Source organism: Echinococcus granulosus (genome assembly GCF_000524195.1).
Source record: "Echinococcus granulosus chromosome Unknown EG_S00006, whole genome shotgun sequence".
NCBI lineage: Eukaryota > Metazoa > Platyhelminthes > Cestoda > Cyclophyllidea > Taeniidae > Echinococcus > Echinococcus granulosus.
Genome location: NW_020170386.1, coordinates 1,435,753 through 1,457,523, shown reverse-complemented (window position 1 = coordinate 1,457,523; position 21,771 = coordinate 1,435,753). Strand labels below are relative to the sequence as shown.

The 21,771-nt window shown below is 42.6% G+C and overlaps 3 protein-coding genes across 3 annotated transcripts; 2 read left to right on the top strand and 1 right to left on the bottom strand. All coding sequences in view use genetic code 11, as the record gives it.

Annotated features, from left to right (window-relative positions):
• Positions 1-2,271: 2,271 nt before the first annotated feature.
• EGR_01661 (Nucleolar protein 6) lies at positions 2,272-6,630 on the bottom strand (the record flags this gene model as incomplete). The annotated part of the gene is made up of 9 exons (XM_024490910.1): positions 2,272-2,742; positions 3,712-3,990; positions 4,532-4,758; positions 4,848-5,442; positions 5,506-5,663; positions 5,732-6,084; positions 6,157-6,374; positions 6,411-6,564; positions 6,596-6,630. 9 exons carry the CDS (start codon positions 6,628-6,630, stop codon positions 2,272-2,274), a joined length of 2,490 nt encoding a protein of 829 aa, XP_024354775.1.
• A 608-nt stretch (positions 6,631-7,238) lies between these two features.
• Positions 7,239-15,295, top strand: EGR_01660 (Xaa-Pro aminopeptidase; the record flags this gene model as incomplete). The annotated part of the gene is made up of 10 exons (XM_024490909.1): positions 7,239-7,322; positions 7,574-7,888; positions 8,109-8,663; positions 8,725-9,148; positions 9,576-9,787; positions 10,069-10,275; positions 11,115-11,444; positions 13,338-13,751; positions 14,442-14,741; positions 15,059-15,295. 10 exons carry the CDS (start codon positions 7,239-7,241, stop codon positions 15,293-15,295), a joined length of 3,078 nt encoding a protein of 1,025 aa, XP_024354774.1.
• Positions 15,296-19,737: 4,442 nt separating this feature from the next.
• Positions 19,738-20,724, top strand: EGR_01659 (hypothetical protein; the record flags this gene model as incomplete). Its single annotated transcript, XM_024490908.1, has 1 exon — positions 19,738-20,724. The coding sequence occupies one exon, from the start codon at positions 19,738-19,740 to the stop codon at positions 20,722-20,724; it is 987 nt and encodes a 328-aa protein (XP_024354773.1).
• Between the last annotated feature and the right edge of the window lie 1,047 nt (positions 20,725-21,771).

Sequence of the window (21,771 nt, the reverse complement as noted above, 5' to 3'; positions counted from 1 at the left end):
AGTGTCAAAAGTAATGCTGAAGGCTACCGGTTTCGTATTTCAATTTAAATTGACATAGTATGCTTGCGGTGTTACTCTGTCATTTTTCTTATCTTGATAAGTGTTTCATCGACATTTATCACCAGTACGAGTGACATTTACTTTCATTTGAAAATAAACGCTTATTTTACGTGCGGCGGATTTCGCTCCAACGGCCTCCCAAAATCTCAAGTAAACCAAAGGGACATTCATTTACTTTTGTTTTCACGGCAGCTCAACTGGTAAAAAAACTCGCAATTGCTGCTAATACTTTGGTTGAGAAAATACGCCAAAACCAGCCTGAACATGTTGGGTCACACCTAAAGAAAAGCAATCACTCTTCGAAAATTATTAGCGCTCTGATGGACTAGTAATTAAAGCCTACAATTCAGTGCCCACTGTCTTCCATTTAAAAGGAGGGATACCATGTAACATTTTCCAATGCTAAAGATAACGCCTTTCCAAGAAAAAAATAAATGATCTGAGACTTGATTTTTCCCAGGTATTTGCTGCTAAGTAGCAGCGTGGTTACGAAGTGGTACTCTTTGCTTTTGATAACAATAAAATGGAACGGGGGGTAAAATTGCCAAGACCTCCCCTAGGTTCAGGAACAACTGGCACTGTTGACCATCCATCTATCGTCGTGGTAGAAGCTTAATGGTACCCTGCAATTTTTTGTTCGTGAAGCGAAATCTTGGTAAATATGCTCGTGTGTATTACATCTCCACTTACCCTACATCTCATAGCTAATAAATTCACCCTTACTTCAGAATTAGCCATATACTGTCACTTTTTTAGCCGTTATGCAACCTGAAGCACTCAATGATTAAGACAACCGCCAAATTAGGGCTCTGCCCCCAGTAAGGCTTTGCAGACATCTAGTTTAACTTTTAGGATGGGTGGTTTTTATTAATGCAAAGTAGAGATAGCTGTTGTGACGACGATGTAGCAACTTTCATCTTTTCATCTTAATGGAACAAGAGCTCTTTAAATATTGGACCCATTTAGTAGAATATCAATTTATACTATTAGTTAGCACCTTGGTAGGGAGAAATGTTTTTCCTTAATTTCTAAATTTCCGTGCATCGCATTCACACTAGAATCATAATTACGTGGATTGGTGTTTTAAGCCATAGACAATCGTCTTTTGTGATAGAAACATCTAAAATGAGCTCATGAGTAAAAAACTAGGGCACGAGACTGGAGGGTGTCTAGCTCATAAATCAATGAATCATTGCACTTTGATATGACCCTTTTTAAATTAGAAGCCACTGTCGCAGCTGCAACCACCACCGTATGCCAGTGCCACTGTCGCCGTCTCACCTCAAACAGGTGGCACAAAAAGCAGCTTCGGCCACGCCTGGGAACCAATCCAACATTACTCTGGTCACATTTCAACTCCTATAATTCGAAACCGCTGCATTTCTAGTTGAACCAGTTTCAGATTCAACCTGTAGTACGGTATTATCGCCGATAGGCCAACTCTCTGCCTAGCCATACACGGTCATAAAACCTTTTGATCTGACAATTTCCGCATGGGAAGTGTGCATGAGAAGCGAGAACCTCTGCACAGTGATTGACTTCAAGTTTATCTGTTTGACACTAATTTCAACACGCAACCTCGACGAGTGAAATACCCCCACCGTTTAACCATTTACAAGTGCAGCCTAACAAGTCCTGACTGAGGAGCTTGAAATCTAGCCTCTAGGTTCAATGCTGAAACCGAGGTAGCTGGGAGCATCTAAATTTTATTGAAACATTAACCACCGATTTATTCGAAATGTTGCATCTCGGGATTCGAAGGCTACTGGATGTTATCAAAGTATCACTTGACAATAGTACATCGCCTCCATGACTTACACAGGGAGTGATACGCACCAATGAAAGACCTGAATTCACGATACAGAGGGAACAGTGAATCCTCCTGAAACGAACCCAAGCGGTGATACAGCGGCCCGTCCAGCTCCAGCTAGTGGATGTAGCGACACGCAAACACACGCATTTACAGATGGTCTACATCCGGCTAAGATGTGAGCTAGCTAGCCCCTTGTCCGCAGAAACCTGGGGTTCTACGACACCAATCATACCACATTCTACCGAACCAAATATGCCGAAAATTTTCAATCAAATTTGCGGACTGTATCAAGACTACAGCTGTATTTATTAACTTGTACGAAAAAGACGGGAATAAGCTAGTTTCTACAGCTTTATTAATATGTACAAAATGAAACAAATTTATACATTTCAGCATTTCTACTTTTCGGCTTCGGAGTGATCTTTACGACCGCCTTTTCTTCTCCTGATTTTCAAAACGGGACTGTAGCTTCTAACTTTTCTTTCCTTTTTCTCGTTATCGCTATTTTCGAAAGAATTCTTCCTTCCAGTGGTGACGGAAGAAAAGACCGCCGCAGCTGGCCCCTGCACCTCCACGCCTGGCAGCTTGAAGGACCAGGGGCGCTGAATCCGCACCCACTCTACCATTTCTACAGCCCAGAGATGTAGAGCCCCCAGGGCCGACTGTATATCCACAGTGAGGGACATCGAACCAGTAGGGGACTCACGGTGACGGGCGAAGCCACCTGCCATGCAGAGTTTCGACTCAGTGAAGGGCTTCAGTTCGCGCAAACGGGCACATTCTGGAGCATCCTTTACACACAGCCCTATCCAACGACCAGAGTGACGATCCCACATATATTCAAACAGATCCCATTTGTCAATTTTCGCCTGAAGGTATACACAATACTCTATTACTGGAATATCTATTTTAGATTCGGTAACTACCTGACGCGTGTCAGATGGGCCCTAGGCTGCCAAGTAGGATATGATTTAAGGCTCAGACAATGGAGAGCGCGTGTACCCGTTCACACAATGAATATTCCTAGTTAAAATAGCCAAGTAGCTAGTAAAAGTAAAGTACATTTGGAAGTACTTTGACGCATGTCCGACCATGCAAGCATTCACTCGCATCGCCTCAATGCAAGGCAAATTATCCGTCATAGAATCCACCGGTCAGATTACTCCTCAAAATAAGCCATTTGTGATTTCAGAGTTCTTAAAATCCCAGTACTGCAAACGGTTTACGCTTATCTCTGCCAATATTTACGGTAGATATACCTTAACTCTTATGAGCATAATGCATATGGGATACTCCATTCAACTTCCAGGAATCAGTCCCTTACATCAACGTATTCCAGCCGTGCCTACATCGTTACCACCTCCTCATTTGCAAATAAACTAATTTTGCATGCCAAGTACTTTCATTTGACTGAGATCCCTTCGACTGGCCAATCACAAAGAGAACCTTATTCGTCATGTTTTCCCAAAAAAAATTCATCAAAACCTGTTTCCACGACCGACTCAAACTTACCCCAACAGAAGCATCTTAGTTGGTGAAACTTCACAAGTGCTTTTACAGCACGCTTTAATAATTGGAACAAATATAGATAAGCATGAACTGGAATCAATCTAAAAGCATTTCCAATGCTGTTAGACTACGCATTCGATTTTTCAAAATTTGACAAAAAAAAGGACAATTCACCCATTTCAAATAAGATGCCCGTTTCACTGCTGCAAGTTTCACATTCTTCGTTTTTGCCCAAGTGCCTCAAACAAAAATACGCAGAGCTTTGACTAAAGTGAAGACAAAGGCGTTTGTGCTAATTCGAGGCTGCAGTGAGAGTAGAGACAACGCACCTGAATTTGGCGCAGAATCCAAGTGACGGGATCGCAGAGATAACCTGTTGGCCAGTAGCTGGCACCAGGATGGGGGAGGTCGAGAGTCACTGGATCAGATTCCTTGGTGAGGACGGTGCCTTTCGGGTCAGCTTTCAATTTCTCATCCTCTGGAGAAGTTTTCTTGAGCGCCCAACTTGGTACCTCAAGGTCAATAGCCTCCAATATGCGTGTCTTGGAAACAGAGGGTCTGAGCTTGATCAGAACATCCATCTGTGACAGATCCGGTCGAAAGACTGCCTACAGTGAACGAGATGTTACACATCAAAAAATGAGTCTTTACAACACAAATTGTTCTCAAAAAGGCACGTAATATGATGTTTGAGAAGTTTCGGTGTTCCGTTCAGTAGCTCTGATCCTACAGACTATCATTTAGCGCATTCAATATATCGCTTTACAGACACCACACTGACACTTGGCTTTTGCCATACCAAGTAATGCTATCACTACAATAGCGTTTGGAAAAGATAGGGACTTCCTACCGAGTTCAGTGACGATTTTGGCGGTAAAAATGGCGCCAAAAAAAAGCTTTAAAGCATCAAGTAAACAGACGCAAAGTTTAACTGAAGAATGAAGTGACAGCTTGATAAGGTGTAATTGGCTATTCAAATTAAAAATCCAAAATGGAGCATCGATGTTCCGTTGATAGCTAGAGCACCGTGAATGAAGTACAGACCTAGAACGTGGAACACAAATGCCCAAAATACCGAGAATCAATTACGACCCGATGAGAAATATATGAATGAGGTCTATTTTGAGTCGATAGTAAACTAGGCAGCACCTTTAGATCAGAAAACTCAGCGCCAGCGACTAGCATGGCTCGAAGCAGTTCATGTGATTGCATCGCCAGTGTCCGAAGACGTTTGAGACCTTCGACTGAGGGGCCCTGGAGAGTCCAGTGAGTGCCCGAAAGATCAAGTGGGGTGGCGATCACCATCGCAGGCAATTTGTCGCGTGGAGTAACCTTAAAAGTGGTTACCGCGGCACCGGCTTTCTCCTGACCTTCCTCTGCAAATTGATACATGTTACATGTTATGGTTTCTCAACATAATCTGACCTCCATAATGTACAATGCACGGAAAAAATCTTTAACTCACTTCCCACAAATCCATCGTTTAGGTCAACCAAAAGGATATCATTTGTCCAGTCGAATACACACAAAAGTCGAAGGAAACGCAAAAACGTAGCCAGTGGTGAGGATGAAACGAAGTTTTCCCTCGTGGCATCCGGTAAACCGGCTGAATAAGAGAGAGTTTGGACGGCCGGAGTAAAACCACCTGCATGAACAACTAACAATTCCGCGGCTATTTCAGAAAGGCGACACTGTGATGCGCCTAGATCCGCATCACCCAAGTGGACTAACTGGGAATCGAGTCCATACGGTTCGGTGCATAGATCGGGACATTGGATAACCGGATAACCATGCGCAGAGAGCCATCTTTTCACTAGACGACAGGCCTCAGGATACGTATGCAAATGACTCCTGGAGATGGCCATCAACTGACTAGCCACAGCGGGTAGCCATTCATTGAACACTAGCCATCTGCGTATTGTTTCCGGCTCTTTGATGGAATCATTTTGGTTGATCTGAGAAGACGTCTTCAAGCTTCTTCGCTGGTTTAAATCGCAATTTCGTCGCAAGAGTGATAGTTCCAGAGGTTGACAGAATCCAATACGGAGCACTATGCCATTCTGAAATAAAAGTTAGATTTGTAGTTGACACAAAAACCACACAATAATACAAATTAAACTGACAATAAAAATGTCGAGCATTCCAGAAGGAACGATTCTAGATGGGACTCCTATGTGAACGAGTAGTTCCTTGATGCGAAGGAGAAAAAGACGCTTCATATGAAAAAAAGCTCGGTAATCATCGCGCGGCCACTTGCTAGAGGTTTCGATATTTATTGTAGCTAAAAAAAGAGGTTTCAAAGCAAGTACATGCCAATAGTATACATTGACTAAAACGTACATTACTTACCGTATAAAGGTCGGAGAGTATGGTGAATATCATGCCATGAACTTTTCATGAGAGGTTTCAACTTTCTTTGAGCAGTACCACGCACAGTTACAATGGGTGCAAAAACGGAAGTACCGCGAAATTCGGCCGAGATAGCTTGCACACCCATAATGTTTAGAGGAAGATGTTTGTTAAAACTCCGCAAGACTGAATCGAGTTGATCGAGAGAGCGAATGAGGTGAAGCGTACTCGCTCGAGAAGGGAATCGTAAAGACGCATAGGAAGGCGAAAATGAACGTAGCAGATCACTGAGTCGCGTAGAAGATACTTGGTGCCAAAGGCCCAAATCCGTTTGATCAGCAAGCTTGAATTTCCTGAAATAAATGATGGAGTCCAAGCGAGAAGTATGCGCAAATCCGGGCAAAAAGACTGCCAGACCTCCCTACCTTAAGAGGACATAGTCAATTATCTGTGAAGTAACATCTTTCGAAGAATCCCAAATAACACACTCAAACAGATCTCCATCTATATGTCTTATTTCAGATTTATCTCCCCATAAATCTCTGAACTGCTTGCCGGCGTCAGTGCCACATCTAGGGCCACGGATTATTGGAGTAAACGATATTGATGAATTCAACATCAGGCCAATAGCTAGAAAGCTTTTCTGTGTTGCATATGAAAAGTTTGAAACCCTGCAAACCTTTGATCTCAATGGTATGTTCAAACATTTTATAGCTGTAACACGTTCTGTCATAGCGTCAACTATAAGAGATGCAAGACTCTCGAGCCATCCCATATGATTTGCACTTTTCGCAGGGCAAATAAGCTTGAAGTGATGGTTGCCGCAATTGAATCTAGGAAAATCTAAGCACAAAGCGGTCATACATCAGTAGGTGGTCAAACTCCTCCAACGGATCCATCACGCACAAGGTTAACGTGCGGAACGCAAAGGGATGACAAAACAAAAGGATAAAGCATGGAGTGGTTGATGCAGAATCCCAAATATTTACCCTATAATAGATGTTACAGTCACAATAAGCAATTGATGTTTTTTGCGACAGCGGAAGCTCTGAATATTTTCTGTGTGTATTTGGGGTGAGTTTATTACCTTCTATTTGATAGTTACTAATAAAAGCCGGCCTTGCAAAACTCCCAAAGCAGTTGCATTTCATCACATTTATTACTGATTTTAAATCAATAAATTTTGGATTCAAACGTAATATTTGGTTGTTACAAATACATGGCTAATTTGCATTGGTATAAATTCCACATGTAGCTTTTCTACTTCAGACATAATCCCTCATATGCCTTTGTTCAGATTATTTCACCTTACCACTCAGATTTCACTAATTAATGTGTCACGGCAGTTGAATCGATGTACAGCGCCTAACTGTCCTTGTGTGTACTCGGCGGGTTGACAGTTGAGGAACCTGACGTGATTCTCTGATTTTCGGACTATGCACAATGTTTGGTATCTAGTGGTCTATTAGGGCTTTCATATAGTTGTCATCATCTTGCCCGACCTAAAATGGTGAAAGAACAGGCATTCTTTTGCCTGCTTTATTTGCTAGCCAATTTTCTTAGGATCCGCGTCGGTTTCTTAACTGGCAAAGTACTCGGGAAATTCTTATCGGACCTCGAGCTGTGTACTTATTCGTAACTGTGTGTTCTTTCTTGCATTTGAGTGTATTTCCGTGCCATGGCGGAGCTGCCTCAGTTATTTTGCATGTCTGAGCTTGTTCGCTAGAATTACAACCATTTATTCACCCTTTGGATATAACGATAAACAAGTAATAACGCTGCCGAACTATTAAACCTCGTTAGCAGTGTCTCCTGCTGAATCACCCTTTATTAATGTTTTAGTTTGGGTTTGTTAAGTCTTTGGGCAAGCCGTTGTCTTCTTGCACTAAGTTTTGCACTGCACATTCTTCCGCCTCCTCATTCCCAATGCGAACATTTGATTCTGAGGAACGGCTCGCTCTTCTCCGCCAGGAGATGAAAAGTCGCCAGCTTGGTGCTTTCATTCTGCCAATGGAGGACAGTCATTTCAGTGAGTATCTTGCTGCTGCGGATAAACGCATCGCCTTTATATCCGGTTTCACCGGATCAGCGGGTACTGCAGTTATCACAGCTGCAGACAAGGCGGCACTCTGGACTGATGGCCGCTACCATAACCAGGTAGGCTTTTCTCACTACACTTTGGTAATGCATTTTCAGTGGGTGGTATTACATTCATCACATCATAGTTACGATTCCCTTGTCTTAGTTCCGTGCATTGTTTATGGGTCCAACGCATTCAAAACTTGTAGTTTAAGCTGTGTGTGTAGAGAGTGTAAAATGGCTTTGCTGGCCTTTTGAGGTTCGTTTACGTCGACTGTGCTATTAGTTTATGTTATAGGCCGCACAAGAACTTGATAAAAATTGGATCCTGATGCGTGAAGGTCGTCCCGATGTTCCTACGATACCTGCTTGGCTAGTCCAGGTGACTCGTCCAGGTTGTCGAATCGGGTTTGATCCCCAGCAAATGCCTTTCAATGGCGTCGACTTTATGCAGCGTCAGTTGGATGCCGTTGCTACCGAGGTGGATTCAAATCGCTCTTTCGTCCCTATTGAAGGAGCGAACCTCGTAGACCTTGTGTGGAAGGATAGGCCCTCCCGTCCTACTAACCCTATTCGTGCTGTTCCACTGGAATCATTCGCGGGATATTCATGGGAGCAGAAGTTGGACACTCTTCGCGAGCAAATGAAGACGAAAGGCGTCACTGCGCTTGTCATCTTCCAGCTAGACGAAATTGCGTGGCTTTTCAATCTTCGTGGGTCAGACATAAATTACAATCCCCTCTTCTTTTCCTATGTGGTTGCAACGATGGATGATGTTCACTTGTTTGTTGAATGGAGGCGTGGTTTGAACTCCGTTGATTTTGTTGAATATTTTAAATCACCATTACATCGGGTCAGTCTGGTTCTTATCTTTTTTTACTACTTTCAATTAAGTAATCGTTATTTAAATTCAGGTATTACTTCATCCGTACGAAGAGTTCTCCTCTTGGCTCAATTCAAACTCCGCTTGGCGAAGTGGGCGTGTTTGGTTGCCTTCTTCTTCAAGTTATATGATAGCAAGTGCGGTCCCTGAAAAGCAGCGCCTCTTTGACATTTCCCCGCTTTCTAGTCTTAAAGCTGTGAAAAATCCTCGGGAAGTGGAGGGCATGCGACTTTCTAATCTTGTTGACTCTTTGGCACTGTGTGATTTCCTGGCCTGGTTAGAAGATGTTGCCGAATCTGGTGGAATGGATCCGACAGCTGTTACACCCTGTGATGTGCCTGGTGTTGAACCACCAAAGGTTGTCACAGAGGCCTCTGTCACAGCCTATCTTAATGAGATTCGACTCGCTGCGGATGGCTGCCTTGGGCTTAGTTTTCCCACAATTCCTGGGGCAGGTATAGCTCTCCTCTGTTTTTGGCTTGCTTTGAACTACCAAGTTATCAGTGTGGAGACCTTCTTTCCATGATCCAAAGCCCTTTACCGTAGGCGATCTTTCACTACGGTGACGTTAACTGCCCGCTATCCCATTTGCTAGTATGACTTTTTTTCAAAGTTTTCAATGATGTAATGGAACTTGGTGAGGCCCTTTTTATAAAGTACAGAAGGTAAGACTTAGGTGTTTATAGCTAACAAACACGGGTAGACTCGAAAGCGTATCATAATTGAACTGCGTAAAATGGGGTCATCTTTTTGGGTCTGCGAAAAACTGGCGTAATTTTGCGATAGCCTGTCTAGTTACTCTTATTAACCGCTCAAACTGTGATTGTTTTTAGAACATTCAATAAGATCCCGTCGAATGGCTTTTTTTACTTACCCGTTTAGATGCAAATGGAGCTATAATTCATTACGATGTTGGTGAAAGCGGTGATAGTTCTCAATTGACCGGCAATTCTCTCTTTTTGCTGGATTCTGGTGGCCAGTACACAACTGGTACAACCGACGTTACCCGGACCGTTCATTTAGGGGTCCCCACGGAGGAGCAAGTGGCGGACTATACGGAGGTCTTGAAGGCTCATGCCTCTCTGGCTACGCTCGTATGTGTTTATCCAATAATTCTTCCTTATCATGAACGATCATTCGTGAGTTTAGTTGCGTTTAATGATACTTTACATAATAAAACCACACGCAAATCTTTTTCAACTTGAAAACAATCTTGATCTTACTGACATTCAACGTTTTGCACAGAATAATTTTGCTAAAATGCTCGTATTTGAAGTTTGATGGATGTTATCATCTGGGCGTTGACATGCTCTGAGTAGATATCTGAAAGCAAACTCATCACGAAGCGCCGGTTCGTCTCCACTTGTTTGCACAGACCTTCCCAGACAACACAACAGGGACGAAGCTGGATGTGGTATGTCGGGCCTCAATGTGGCGCGATCGGCGTGACTTTCCCCATGGCACTGGCCACGGTGTGGGTGCCAACCTCTGCGTTCACGAGGGACCTATCGGCATGTCCGGATGTCGCTCCCAGGCTCTCTCCGCCATGGGCATCGCTGAGCCCGGCATTCACAAGAACATGGTTATTGCCTATGGTGCCATTAATCTTCATATTTGTCTCTGTTATTTATCTGCTCTCAGGCACGACCCTAGTTACTTAAAGGCAAAAGTTCGCGCATATTGACGTTCATTACTTTATATTCGAACTCTTATTAGGGAAGTTAGGTGATTTGCTGAGCACTTTGGGTCCTAAATTAGGGGCAAATTTGTATTTTTTGCACAACAAAACCTGTGTCTAGTGATGTACCCATACTTTCTTTTCTAGAAATGCTGATTTTTCTCACTAAATTGGTTAAAATATACCAATTTCAACACTTTTATTTATGGCTCATTATCGTTATGCACCTCTCCTGATTTGTGACTTCACCTCTTCAGCTGAGACTATGGGTAGCTTCTAATAAAAGCGTTCTTTTTCATTGATAAATTGCTGTGGTTAAATGCTTTCTATTTTGAACCACTGTGACATAACTCCCGAACATACTAATAGTGAAAGGTGTAATCCAGGCTGTGTCAATGCGAGAATATTATCAGGACTGGTTTGATAACACAGCACTTCTTTCGAGCCCAAGAGGGAGAATAGACCTAAGGACCTATTGGCAACATACGTCCAAGTGAGTTTTGTTAATTCCACCCAGTAAAAACAAACATTCATCCAGGCTTTTGCTTACCTACGCCAATTTTTTTGTATTCTCCGGTTCTACAATTAGAAAATAAGAAGAACTGGCATGGAGAAGCAAAAATCTAGATGAATGTTCGCTTTAACTGGGTGCAATTGATCAAGATTACTTCGGCGTATGCTGCCACCAAGTCTGTGATTTTCAGTTGAATGTAAGGATTGTGTCCCGTTCTCTCCCATTCTAGGTGTTGACAATCGAGCCGGGCTACTATCTCACTGGCAAGTATGGGATTCGGCTGGAAAATGTGGTGCTGGTGGTGGAGAGCCCACAGGGCTCACGCGACTCCGCTACGCCCTTTCTGAGCTTTGAGGCTCTCACTCTGGTTCCTTTTCAGCGCCGCCTCATCGACGTAGCGGTGCTGGATAAGGAGACGGTAATGTGGGTTGACGCCTACCACTCCAAGGTGCGCGAGCGCCTCCTCACCCGAGTGGCATTTGAGGCAGAGCACAAAAGTCTCAGCGTCGCTCGCAGACGCACCCGAGATTGGATCCTCCGGGAGACTGAACCTCTTTGCGTTTCCTCAACTTTAGGTCCCTAATTGATGTCATCACTATCACTGTGCTCCAAAAAATTCTTACCCTAATTACTATTTCCTACTTTTCCTAGTCTTGTGGGAAAAGTTATCTAAGGCGCCTTCAAAATACTTGCCTATGCCATCGTTGGTTGCTTCGAATTCCGTCTCCTTCCTGATGAAACCAGACTCAATATCAGGCCTTAGCTTGGTGAAGGTGATGTAGATGCGTTTGTAAACGTTATTTTGGAAATGTTGTTATGTTAATGGTGGGAGTGACATTTGAAGCCTGGTAACTGCGCGTTCTTGGAATGAATTAATTTGCTGGGCCCTTGGAATATACATACATGTCACTTGTTTACTAGGGAGTTGCCTATACTTTAAACATACACAAGTTTAATTTTTTTGAAAAAATTATGGCCCAAAGCTAGGAAAGGTGCGTTTTGGAAGACGTTGTTTACTCCTTGATGTTTATTCGGTGCACTTTTTTATTGAACGGTAACAAAGAACGAAATGAATGTAATCTTAGTACCAAGGAGCGTATCTCTTGCATCCGAAACAGCTGTCTTAAGACAAGACTTGTAGAACCAGAGTGAATTTGTTTCTAGGATGGCAGAGGTGATTTGGGTAATGGCCATTTTGTGGTTACATTTGATACATCTTAAAATTATTAATTCTGTTATTTAATCAAGCTTCAGCAGGTAGTAACCCAACGAACCGTAGCGCCTGGGGGCGTTGCTGCGCCGCTGCGAGAGTATGAACTGATCTAAATGGGTGGACACCAGCTTCCTTCCTTCAAATCAGGATTTCTGAATTCACAAAATGCATTTGCAGATTTTAACATGTGGGAAATGGAGCTATCTTGGTCGTCTTCTGCTGCATTCATGTAATTAACTCGGAATTCAAAGTTTATCTGTGAATCTTAGACTATCCTAGGGAAGCTTGTCTAGAGGGAATTAGTTTTTCATGTTACGAACGTCCGTGAACCATTGAGTTTACCGTTCCTAGAGAAAGATTAGTCGCTTGTGGGATTTCATGGTCGGTCGTGCACTGACCGGGCGCTTAATGAGCTAAATGCTCCCGGGACTAATTGCTGTGCGCTGGAAACTACTACTATAGTCTGAACCACTACCGACAGAAGTACAAACGTTATTGAAAGACTAGTACAGTCACAATAACCTACTGCTTATTGTCCCGTGACCAGACTCGACATTAAGTATCTATCAGCTATTTGACGGTTTTTCGATTTCGGTCACAAGAAACTTCGTCATCACATGCTGGTGCATTCAAGTACTACCACCGATGCCTGCTATCTTGAATAACATCACCATCGTTAGCCCACAGCATGTGCGCTGGCCATTAATACTGCCTGTAGTGTCGCCATGGCAGCAGTTCTTTTCAGTCTATAAAATCACAAGTCTCTCTTTTGCTTGAATGGAGTACTGGTTATTATTAGTAACCAGTGAACAGTCAAAGTTTTGCATCCAGGTCGTAAGAATTTTAAAAATTATAGTGGTCCTTTGATAAGACTTCTAATATCTAAAATCCTGTTAATGTTAGAAAGATTCTATTCACAGACTAGGTACGGATTGGTATGTATCCTTTGATATATAGTGTTCACAGTGCATAAAATCAACAAGGCATGTTTTCATCAGCAAAATAACAAGTTTTGAAGGGGGACACCACCTACGAAATCTCAGATCAAACGTAAAATTTGCGCTGCTTGATGTGGCTCGTACCTAGAGCGTGCAAAGTTGCATTGCGCACGCACTCAGTGCTAGTCTAATTGCACTGATTCTTTTCAAAAAAACTATTTTCCATTAAAATTTGTAGCAAAGTCTAGGAATTATAGAGCCCTTCTTTCAGAAAACGGTTCACTCTTTCCTAGTGCATTAGCATGGCCTAGACAGGCCTTATAAAGCCCTGCTCGAAATTTCAACCAGTGTATGCACGGAACATACTCACGCACCAAAACGAGGCAGAGGTCTAATTGGCCAAACACCCACCAGCCAATGGGGTCTGACCTTGGTAAATTTATTTAGTCATTGCATCTGGACGGGGCAGGGTGAGTCGATTCAAGGCGGACCTTCGATGGCCCCAAACCAGGATGAGAGGTCTGCTTCCATTGCCGAGCGTGTCTGCTTTACACAAATGATTTGCCCAGGAAATGGAAAACTATACATATTCGGTTATGGGTCCCTTATCTGGCGACCAAATATATCATATACAAGAAGTTGGTCTGGTTACATAAAAGGTTACAAAATACGGTTCTACCAGGGAACAACGACACACCGTGGCACACCGCAATATGTAAATATGCGTTCCTTTACTCTGTTTGTCTTTTATTGATATTCTAAAGCACGTCTTCTTAAAAGACCTAGTTGTTGCCATTTTTGCTGGTACTCTCCTTTTAAAAAATGCAAATTTATTCTAGTTGAAATGGTGCTTGGCTTTAGAGAGAGAACCTTGAGAATTCTTGTAGTGGTGTCAATCGATCTATTTTCAATCCCGAGTACGGATTAGGAGCGGAAGCTACTAATACATCAGATGACTCATCGTGAGTGACTAAGCCTGGTGTCAGGACGACAAAGCGTTGACTCGCCCTTATGCAAACAGATGTAGGTTCCCAAGTCCACTCTTGACTTTATTCAGCCCAGGAGTCGAATTTAGTAACAGATCCCAAGTGTCGGGCAATGGATTTATTGTTCACTCTCTTAAAATTCCCAATAATTCTCTCACCCTCACTTGTGGTTTTGACTCGTGTTACGATTGCTAGTTCAATAGGTTCAAAATCTACCAGTATTCTGCAATCGATCATAATTAAAAAGTTGGTTTGAAAACTCAAAATAGCGGCTGTGCAACAAAGGTTTTTGTGGCATGTATAGGCTCTGCTGTCTTGATGTCGTTTAATTGTTAAGATCTTGGTTAGCAATGGGGTTGTAGAGAGGAACGCAAATAGCTATAATAATTATAGTTTTCTAATGTTCACTTCCATTGTAGCCCGGTCGTGTGGTGACCCTTCTACCCTCAAAGAACAAGGAAGCACGAGTTTGGGGTAAGGCTTATGAGGTGGACGGAGCTGAACAGATCAACGCTGCGATTGAGCATTTGGCCGAACGTGAAATGATCCTGGGCGGTTACAAATTTGATGAGGTGTCTTTTTTTCCTCGAAGAGTTATCCATGAAAATCCAGAGGGTCAACAAAATGAAAGTCAGCTTCCTGATGTCATAAGGGCGTTTGTTTACATCGCAGAACCCGGGAATGATCAATACCTTGGAAAGGCTCCCCTAGAAGTACAGGTCAGTCATTAAATATCTATCACAGTTTGGGTTGTTGTTTGCTAGTAAAAACAACGAGTAAACCAGGTAAGGTAATTTTAGTAGTTGCAAAATCAGATTGAACAAGTAGCCATCCATCAACCTGAAAATACGTTCGGTTGAGGTGAGCACTCTAAATTTATGCCATAGAAACCGAGTGCTACTGGACTCATATCTCATGCGTTTTTATTGTCATAATTAGTGGCTTTCTTTTTCGGTGTTTATGTTGTTCTCCTTCGAGAAATGTGCTATGTTATTGTGTGTGACGTTGGGAATTGCCTTAAAATCCTTTTTTCTAGGCACACCAAATCGCCACAGCAGTGGGCCATTGTGGTCGTAACGTGGAGTACCTTCAAAAACTGGTAGATTTTATAAACTCCGAAGTGCCCAAGAATGACATCCGTAATGACCAATACATCCTTAACTTATGGCGTCTTGTTAAAGAGTACTCGCATAACGCTGAGTCTCACAACGATGATAAAGTTTCCATTAAATTCATAAACTTAACCTCTGCAAACTCTGTCTCCTCCTTCTGACATTTGTACACCATTCTCACATTTTGTTTTCTTCCAACGTGGTTTGATCACGTCACCTCTTATTTTTCGTTTACTTTCCCTTTCAATTTAGAAAAAATTACACGTGAGTACTTAAATTTATTTTCATATTAGCAGTCCCAAATACGAATCAGGAAAAATACGGGATTCAGTTTTCAAGATTTCTTCTTTTTAATCTGAATTCTACTTAGTGAGACATAATTAATCGTGATGTTGCTGTTCGATATTAGATTTGTCTGGATACTTCATCCACCGGCAAGATCATACCCTTTAAAGGTTGCCTAGGGAGCGGGTGCAACCCGGTTTTGGTTTGCTTACACTCCGGAAAAAAAAACAGGTAAAGCAATCGGCAAGATCCTACGCCATGTTTCCACGGTGGTGTACATTATTTATTACCAGAGCCTAGCGTATGTAAGGATACAAAACTGAACATACTTCGGTTTCATTTGTTCATGGCATGGTTCAGTTGTCGAATGGGGGAAGTTGAAAGACTGCCTCAATATTCAAACATTTCTTGGAGCGCAACAGTTAGCAATCCTTTCAGAACCGTTTTTGAGCCAAGATTTTTTTCGTATGCGTCCAAACAGACCTTCAAATTTACAGTGAAGCAGTATGAACGAGTCAAAGTAGGCTTTGAAACGAATTTGATGTGGTATGACAATTACATCCACAACCAAGTCTGCAATTTGAGCATTTTCGACAGGACCCATAACACGCTGCATGAGAAGTTAGGGTTAATTCTTCATGAATGGGTGTTTCTATTCTGCTCTGCACAAAGCCTCCTATAATGAACAGCGGAAGTGATTGGGTTGGGAGGGCTGTGCCACAAATGGGGAACGCGAGCACAGATTTGGACAGTAGACCAGATTGGTCGGGGGTGATTTTCTGACAGTTCGATAATCAAATCTAGAGTCCAAGAATAGGTAGCTTTGCAATACTTTAGGGATAATCCACTAAGTATGCAGAGGCAGTAGATCAGACGCACTAGGTCGATTCACACGATAGCCTGCTGATCCATCCCCATCTATAGTGTACCGAAACGATACAGAACCCCAAAAATCCCGTTAATTTAAACATCAGCACATTCGATGTTTAAAAGTGGAAGATTTTCCATTGTCCATCCATAATGGGATTCAAATAGTGTTTGGTGCATTTCAGGTGCCCTACAGGAACCGGCCCTGTGACTCCCCATCACCCTGCTTTGATAGTTGTTACCTATGCATAACTACCAGTTGTATTTTAGGCCTCAAATAGGAATGTTGTCTACCTCTGTGGGATAGCTCCATGCAAACTGAGCGGACAGGATGACAGAACGCCTTTAAGACAGAGTGCTTTTTGAGATATCACAAATCCTACGTCTTTCCGATATTGTAAGTCACAAAGTAATCATCACCATACTCTACTAATCTAATACAATTGCTTTACGAAAGTGTCTTTTAGTATAGACAGACTCATTCAAATCTGAATTTCTTGAAGGCTTTTTCAAACTGAAGTTGATATATTTTTTAATGGTTTGGGTCTTTAGTCACCAACCCTAAAGAACCCAGATTAGGAAGCATTCTCGTATCTACTGTATAAGAATTCGAGTGTGCAACAGGGATCTGAGTGGTGATGAAATGCTGTGACACCTTTGCCAACGGAATTTCTTTTCCTGGTTTAATGAAAGAGCAGACTAGAACTTGAGGCCTTGAATCAGAGTTACGTGATTGGCCGGCTTAACACATCAGCGGTGTTAACAGCAATGCAGTTGGAGCGCATGACATTCACAGACGCAAGATGGAAGCTGGAACCACTCCCTGAGTGCTGCCCAGTAATGGAGTTAACGACTTAAACATGGGCAATAAGAGTTATGAAGGAATAACATAGCGAAAGCAAGATGGAAATGGACACCATTTACAGCACAAGAAAGCACAGTGCTTCATCTGGCGTTATTAAGGAGTGAAACTGAATTTTTGACGAAAATATTGTGGTACAGTTGATTATATGTTTGATCAAAGGGCAAAAAGTGCAAGACTATTAATGTTAAATGTAATGGGGAGTAAACTTGTGAGATTTGCCAACTGTGGCACAAATTGCCTTTCCAGACGTTTTTAGCTACTTACTCCTTAAACAGAATAGGTGCGTCTATCCAATCAATCGGGTGTTTTTTTGTAAAATCAAAGAATAATCAATAAATGCCATTTTAAAGGAAAACGGTGGTCTTTTTTGGTGTTTGAACATTCCAGGGGAACTTGTATTGTGATGCCAGTGCCCCAGATAGCCAATGGGCTGTTGCTAAAAGCAAGCCTTCATTTGATTGGCTCACTGTCTGTCAACCGCTTGTATGCTGCATTTTTGACCTGTGGCGCGTATTTGTTTACCAGAAAGTCGGGTTTGGGTGAGTGTGTCGTGGTTCATTTGCCCTTACCAAATCATCTTCTCCTCTTACCTTCGCAAATCGTTAAATCTACGTTAGGTTTTGCCTTGAGTATCCACAGAAAGACGTGTGGGTTTTATTCCTATTACACTAGTCAAGATTTAACCACAGGAAGCGTTTCGATGCATTCTGGTGTTTAGAAAACGGTAGATTTCATTTCATGCATATGACTTTATAATTCTAGAACCATCATCGAACCCCAGTTTTTATTGAATTTAGCAGTATAAAGTTCTTATTGACTTGTCAGGCGCTAAACCGTTTTACTGCGTTGATAGGGCACCCAACCGTCATCTCCTTCACATTTCGTTGGCTTTTTAGCCTCGCTCAATACATGTGCAACATGAGTGTTCTGTCCCACTGAAATGAAAACCAGTCCTTGTTAAATGTGTTCTTGATTGATAGACAACTAGCGGCTCCACGACTTTGTCGTATATATGCTTGTACGAGTATGGTACGACCTAGAATTCCCCTCTTCCTGGATATCGTGCAAATTGGCGCATCAACTACTAGAACATATTGTCTAGGAATACCAGTCTCAGGTTGTCTACCGATTCCTGTCGCATGGTTATTCAATGCAACAGAATCCAAACACGCAGACGGAGGCTGTGCAGAATAACTCGAAGACATTTTGACTAGTCCGTCTACTGCTTCATCTCAGCATGGAAAATTCATGCTACTTTACCCTAGAGCAACCTAAAGGAGTAGCAAGACGAATGATTGCGTTTCGGTCTGGTAGATCCATCCTGAGTCGGGAAAATTACATTTAAAATAGACACTCCGGGCTGTACTCTTGAATGCTTTCAAATCGGTTTAACAACTTTGTTTCATTCTCATCCATCCATCATTAATCCACCAAATGCTAACACTTAGTTACTAGACACATGCGCATTTGATTATGGGACTTTAGGAGTTTTAAAATGAGCCCATAAAGGGTAGAACAGGCGGCTGAATATTGAAGTAGATGCTCATGCATATCTTCATCTACTTCATTTTGCTAGCTATCGAAGATACCACCCGTTTTGTCCAGATAGCTATCGATCATTTTGGCGTCTCGGTATAAGGTAAAGTACTGGTTGCCTTTATTCCGTCCATCCGTTTTAAATTGACATGCTTGCAAGTTATGATCCTCAAAGCTTATTGTTATCTTTTAATGTACGCCTGATTCTATTTCTTATCTTTCGCGATTTTCTCATTTGATGTAGGCTTAAATCAATCGTCTCGTCATTCACCCTCAACAGGAATGAATGGCTATTCATGCACCGATCTCAACGTAGCTGGTCAATAGTGACACAGCACATTTGCCCTTGAAAGATTTACTACCTGAATTAATTTTGTAAATCACTTCTGGCTGTCACTTTCTGCCACTGCACGAGAAGCTTCCGCAGTTTGAAGCCGAGTTTCAATTCGTAAAACAGACGGGCTCAAGTCATCCATTATGCTCAGATGACGCTTTATGATAAGGGATCTCAAAATAACTGAAAATAATAGAGGGTGCAATAAAGTATGACATCGACTACTTATAATGCATGCCCATGGACAACTGCATGCGTATTACATGCCCCTACAAGTCACAACCGCAAAATGCATGAACTTTTCTGGTCACTTGAAAGGGATTCACTGATCATATCATATGGGCTTCCTGCGAGTTGCTTCACTCAACACAGCTCCTCACCTGCTCCTCTTTGGATGATTGAGTTTTCGCACCTGTATTTCCTTTGGAACTTCATCGTAATTTGACCTGCCTGTCGAAGTTATTCTTGTTAGGTGCATGATTTGTCAGGACACTATTTTTACTCATACACTCAATTCTGATTGGGATAGCGTTCAGTTTTATGCGATAAAAACCGTTTACATCGAGGATACGAGCATTCTCTCATCTAGCAATATTATTCTTTCGATTTTGATATTAGCGACATATTCTAAAAGGAGTGGAAGATACTTCAATTAGGGAGACGGTGCATCAAAACGAATACAAAAATATATTCTGTCAATTTTAGGCCGAAGTGAGATGGATGAGGAGGAGCTATTTCAACCACTCCGAGAACTATTTGATGAGGAGCAGACAACGCGTACAGGCAAGACGCAAATTTCATTTGATATGTGGGGTTCCTGTACACCTCGCAATATATGCAAGAAAATCCGTCGTACAGCCTGTCTAAAACCTTTTCACCGAGAACTTCTGCGTCAATTTCTCGGTATCTGTGTTGGTGCTGGTGTGGAGGTCTTTGTCTACGGTGGAACGGCCTTGGGCGTCTTTCGTGAAGGTGGACAGATGATTGCCTTCGACTACGACACTGACTTTGCCACACTCGAATATCCACAGGGGAGTGAGCTGTCCTCCGAGGGAAATCTCTCCCGTTTGGCCAACTTTTGCCTCCGTGAACGGAGCGGTGTGAGAGTGGTCAATGTTGAAGGCCCCCAATATGAACTTCCTCTCGATGCCACAATTCAAGTGGATTTTCAAAATTCCTTTTCCTCCACTCTCTGGCTTTTCACGAATTCCAAGGGGAGCGTTTGCGAGCGATCCTATACAGGGTCAGGCTCCAAGCGTGCCAAATTCTACTTCACTTCTCGTGGATTGCGGGAGGCGGCCCAGAGAGTGGGGCGAGTAAAATCGTCCGTAGTGGAGGAGCTTAATAACGACCTCACCGATATCCACGTAGACTTGTTCACACTCTCACCGCATCCCGACTCGCCTCAACATCACCTTCGGGTCAACTGGCACAAGGGAGGCGTCTACGACTCAATGAATAAAAAATTTTCATGGAATTTATTCTTTCCCCTGAAAAAAGTAACTTTTGAGGGCCTAGAGGTTTTGGCTCCCTCTAATTTGAAGGGATATCTCACTGAAGAGTACGGCTATCTAGGTAGGGATGCCATGTATGATTCAGTGCGACAGCGCTATATCAAAATACCGGAGCACCTGCGCGATGCGCTGCCTCACTACTGTAGAAAGTACATATTAGAATCCCCATTTGAAATGCAATTTTCATGACCTTTGTGTAGTAAATTCCTTTCTTGAACAAGTCTGCATTCTAATTAGTCATTGGGCTGTTGAAAACACCATCTATAGGCAAATACAGGAGTGTGCAATCAGAAAATTTATTGTAGATGAGTGTTTCATCACGTGAAATAGTCCTGCTCTTTTATCAGGTAGAAAAGCAGTATGAGAGGCGAAAGTCGCTTTTACTGGTTTACGTAGTACCTTCATCCTCGAACTCGGGTAAATTGGCAAAAGTAGCTCGAAGTACCTTGTAGGAAGTGACTACATTTTTGCGACATTCCCCACTTATTATGGCGTACCTGCGGAGGAATCCAGCACCAGGAGTGTCTTTCATCGCGATCAGCAAAACACATCTGAGCTCTTTGAAAAGCAGGGCATCGGGAGTCTTGCGCCAATGCTCGTACCTTGCCATATCGCCTGAGTCGAAGTTAAAAGACAGCTGGTAGTAGATCACAATCGTGGATGGGAGACTAAGTGAAAGGTCTTCGTTAGTGTGATACTTTCTCAGTCGAACCATGTGGGCGGCCGCCACGGCGTCATCCAGGTTCGAACATGCATATAGGTGGGGAAAGGTGTCGTCGATTCGCCTCAGACAAATTTCTAAGTTTTTTCTGCTATGTGCACGTACCAGGACGGCTCGCCTTTTCTGACCTTTACGAATGCGTGTCTCTCGTGTAAGGTATATGCGGGAGTGACATATTTTTTGAATTGAAGCAATCCTTCTGTCATCTTCTTTTAGGAACGGCTTTAAGGTGTTTGTGTCATCGGATATGTAGAATCTGTATCCGCACAGGGTTTCTTGATGATCTCCCTTCATCTAGTTGGCAGGTGAAACTGCATTAGTGAGAACGAGAGGGAAGTTCTCTACGTTCGAGGCTCGACACAAATTTAAAACTCTCCGATCGATATTTTTTGAATATATTTTAAACAGATACGTACTGTATGATGACAAGCATATGTGAGTTGTAGGAGGTTTTTGCTAAAAATCAAAAATTCAGTCGATTTGGAAAATCAAACCCGGTCCCTACGATGGTGTTA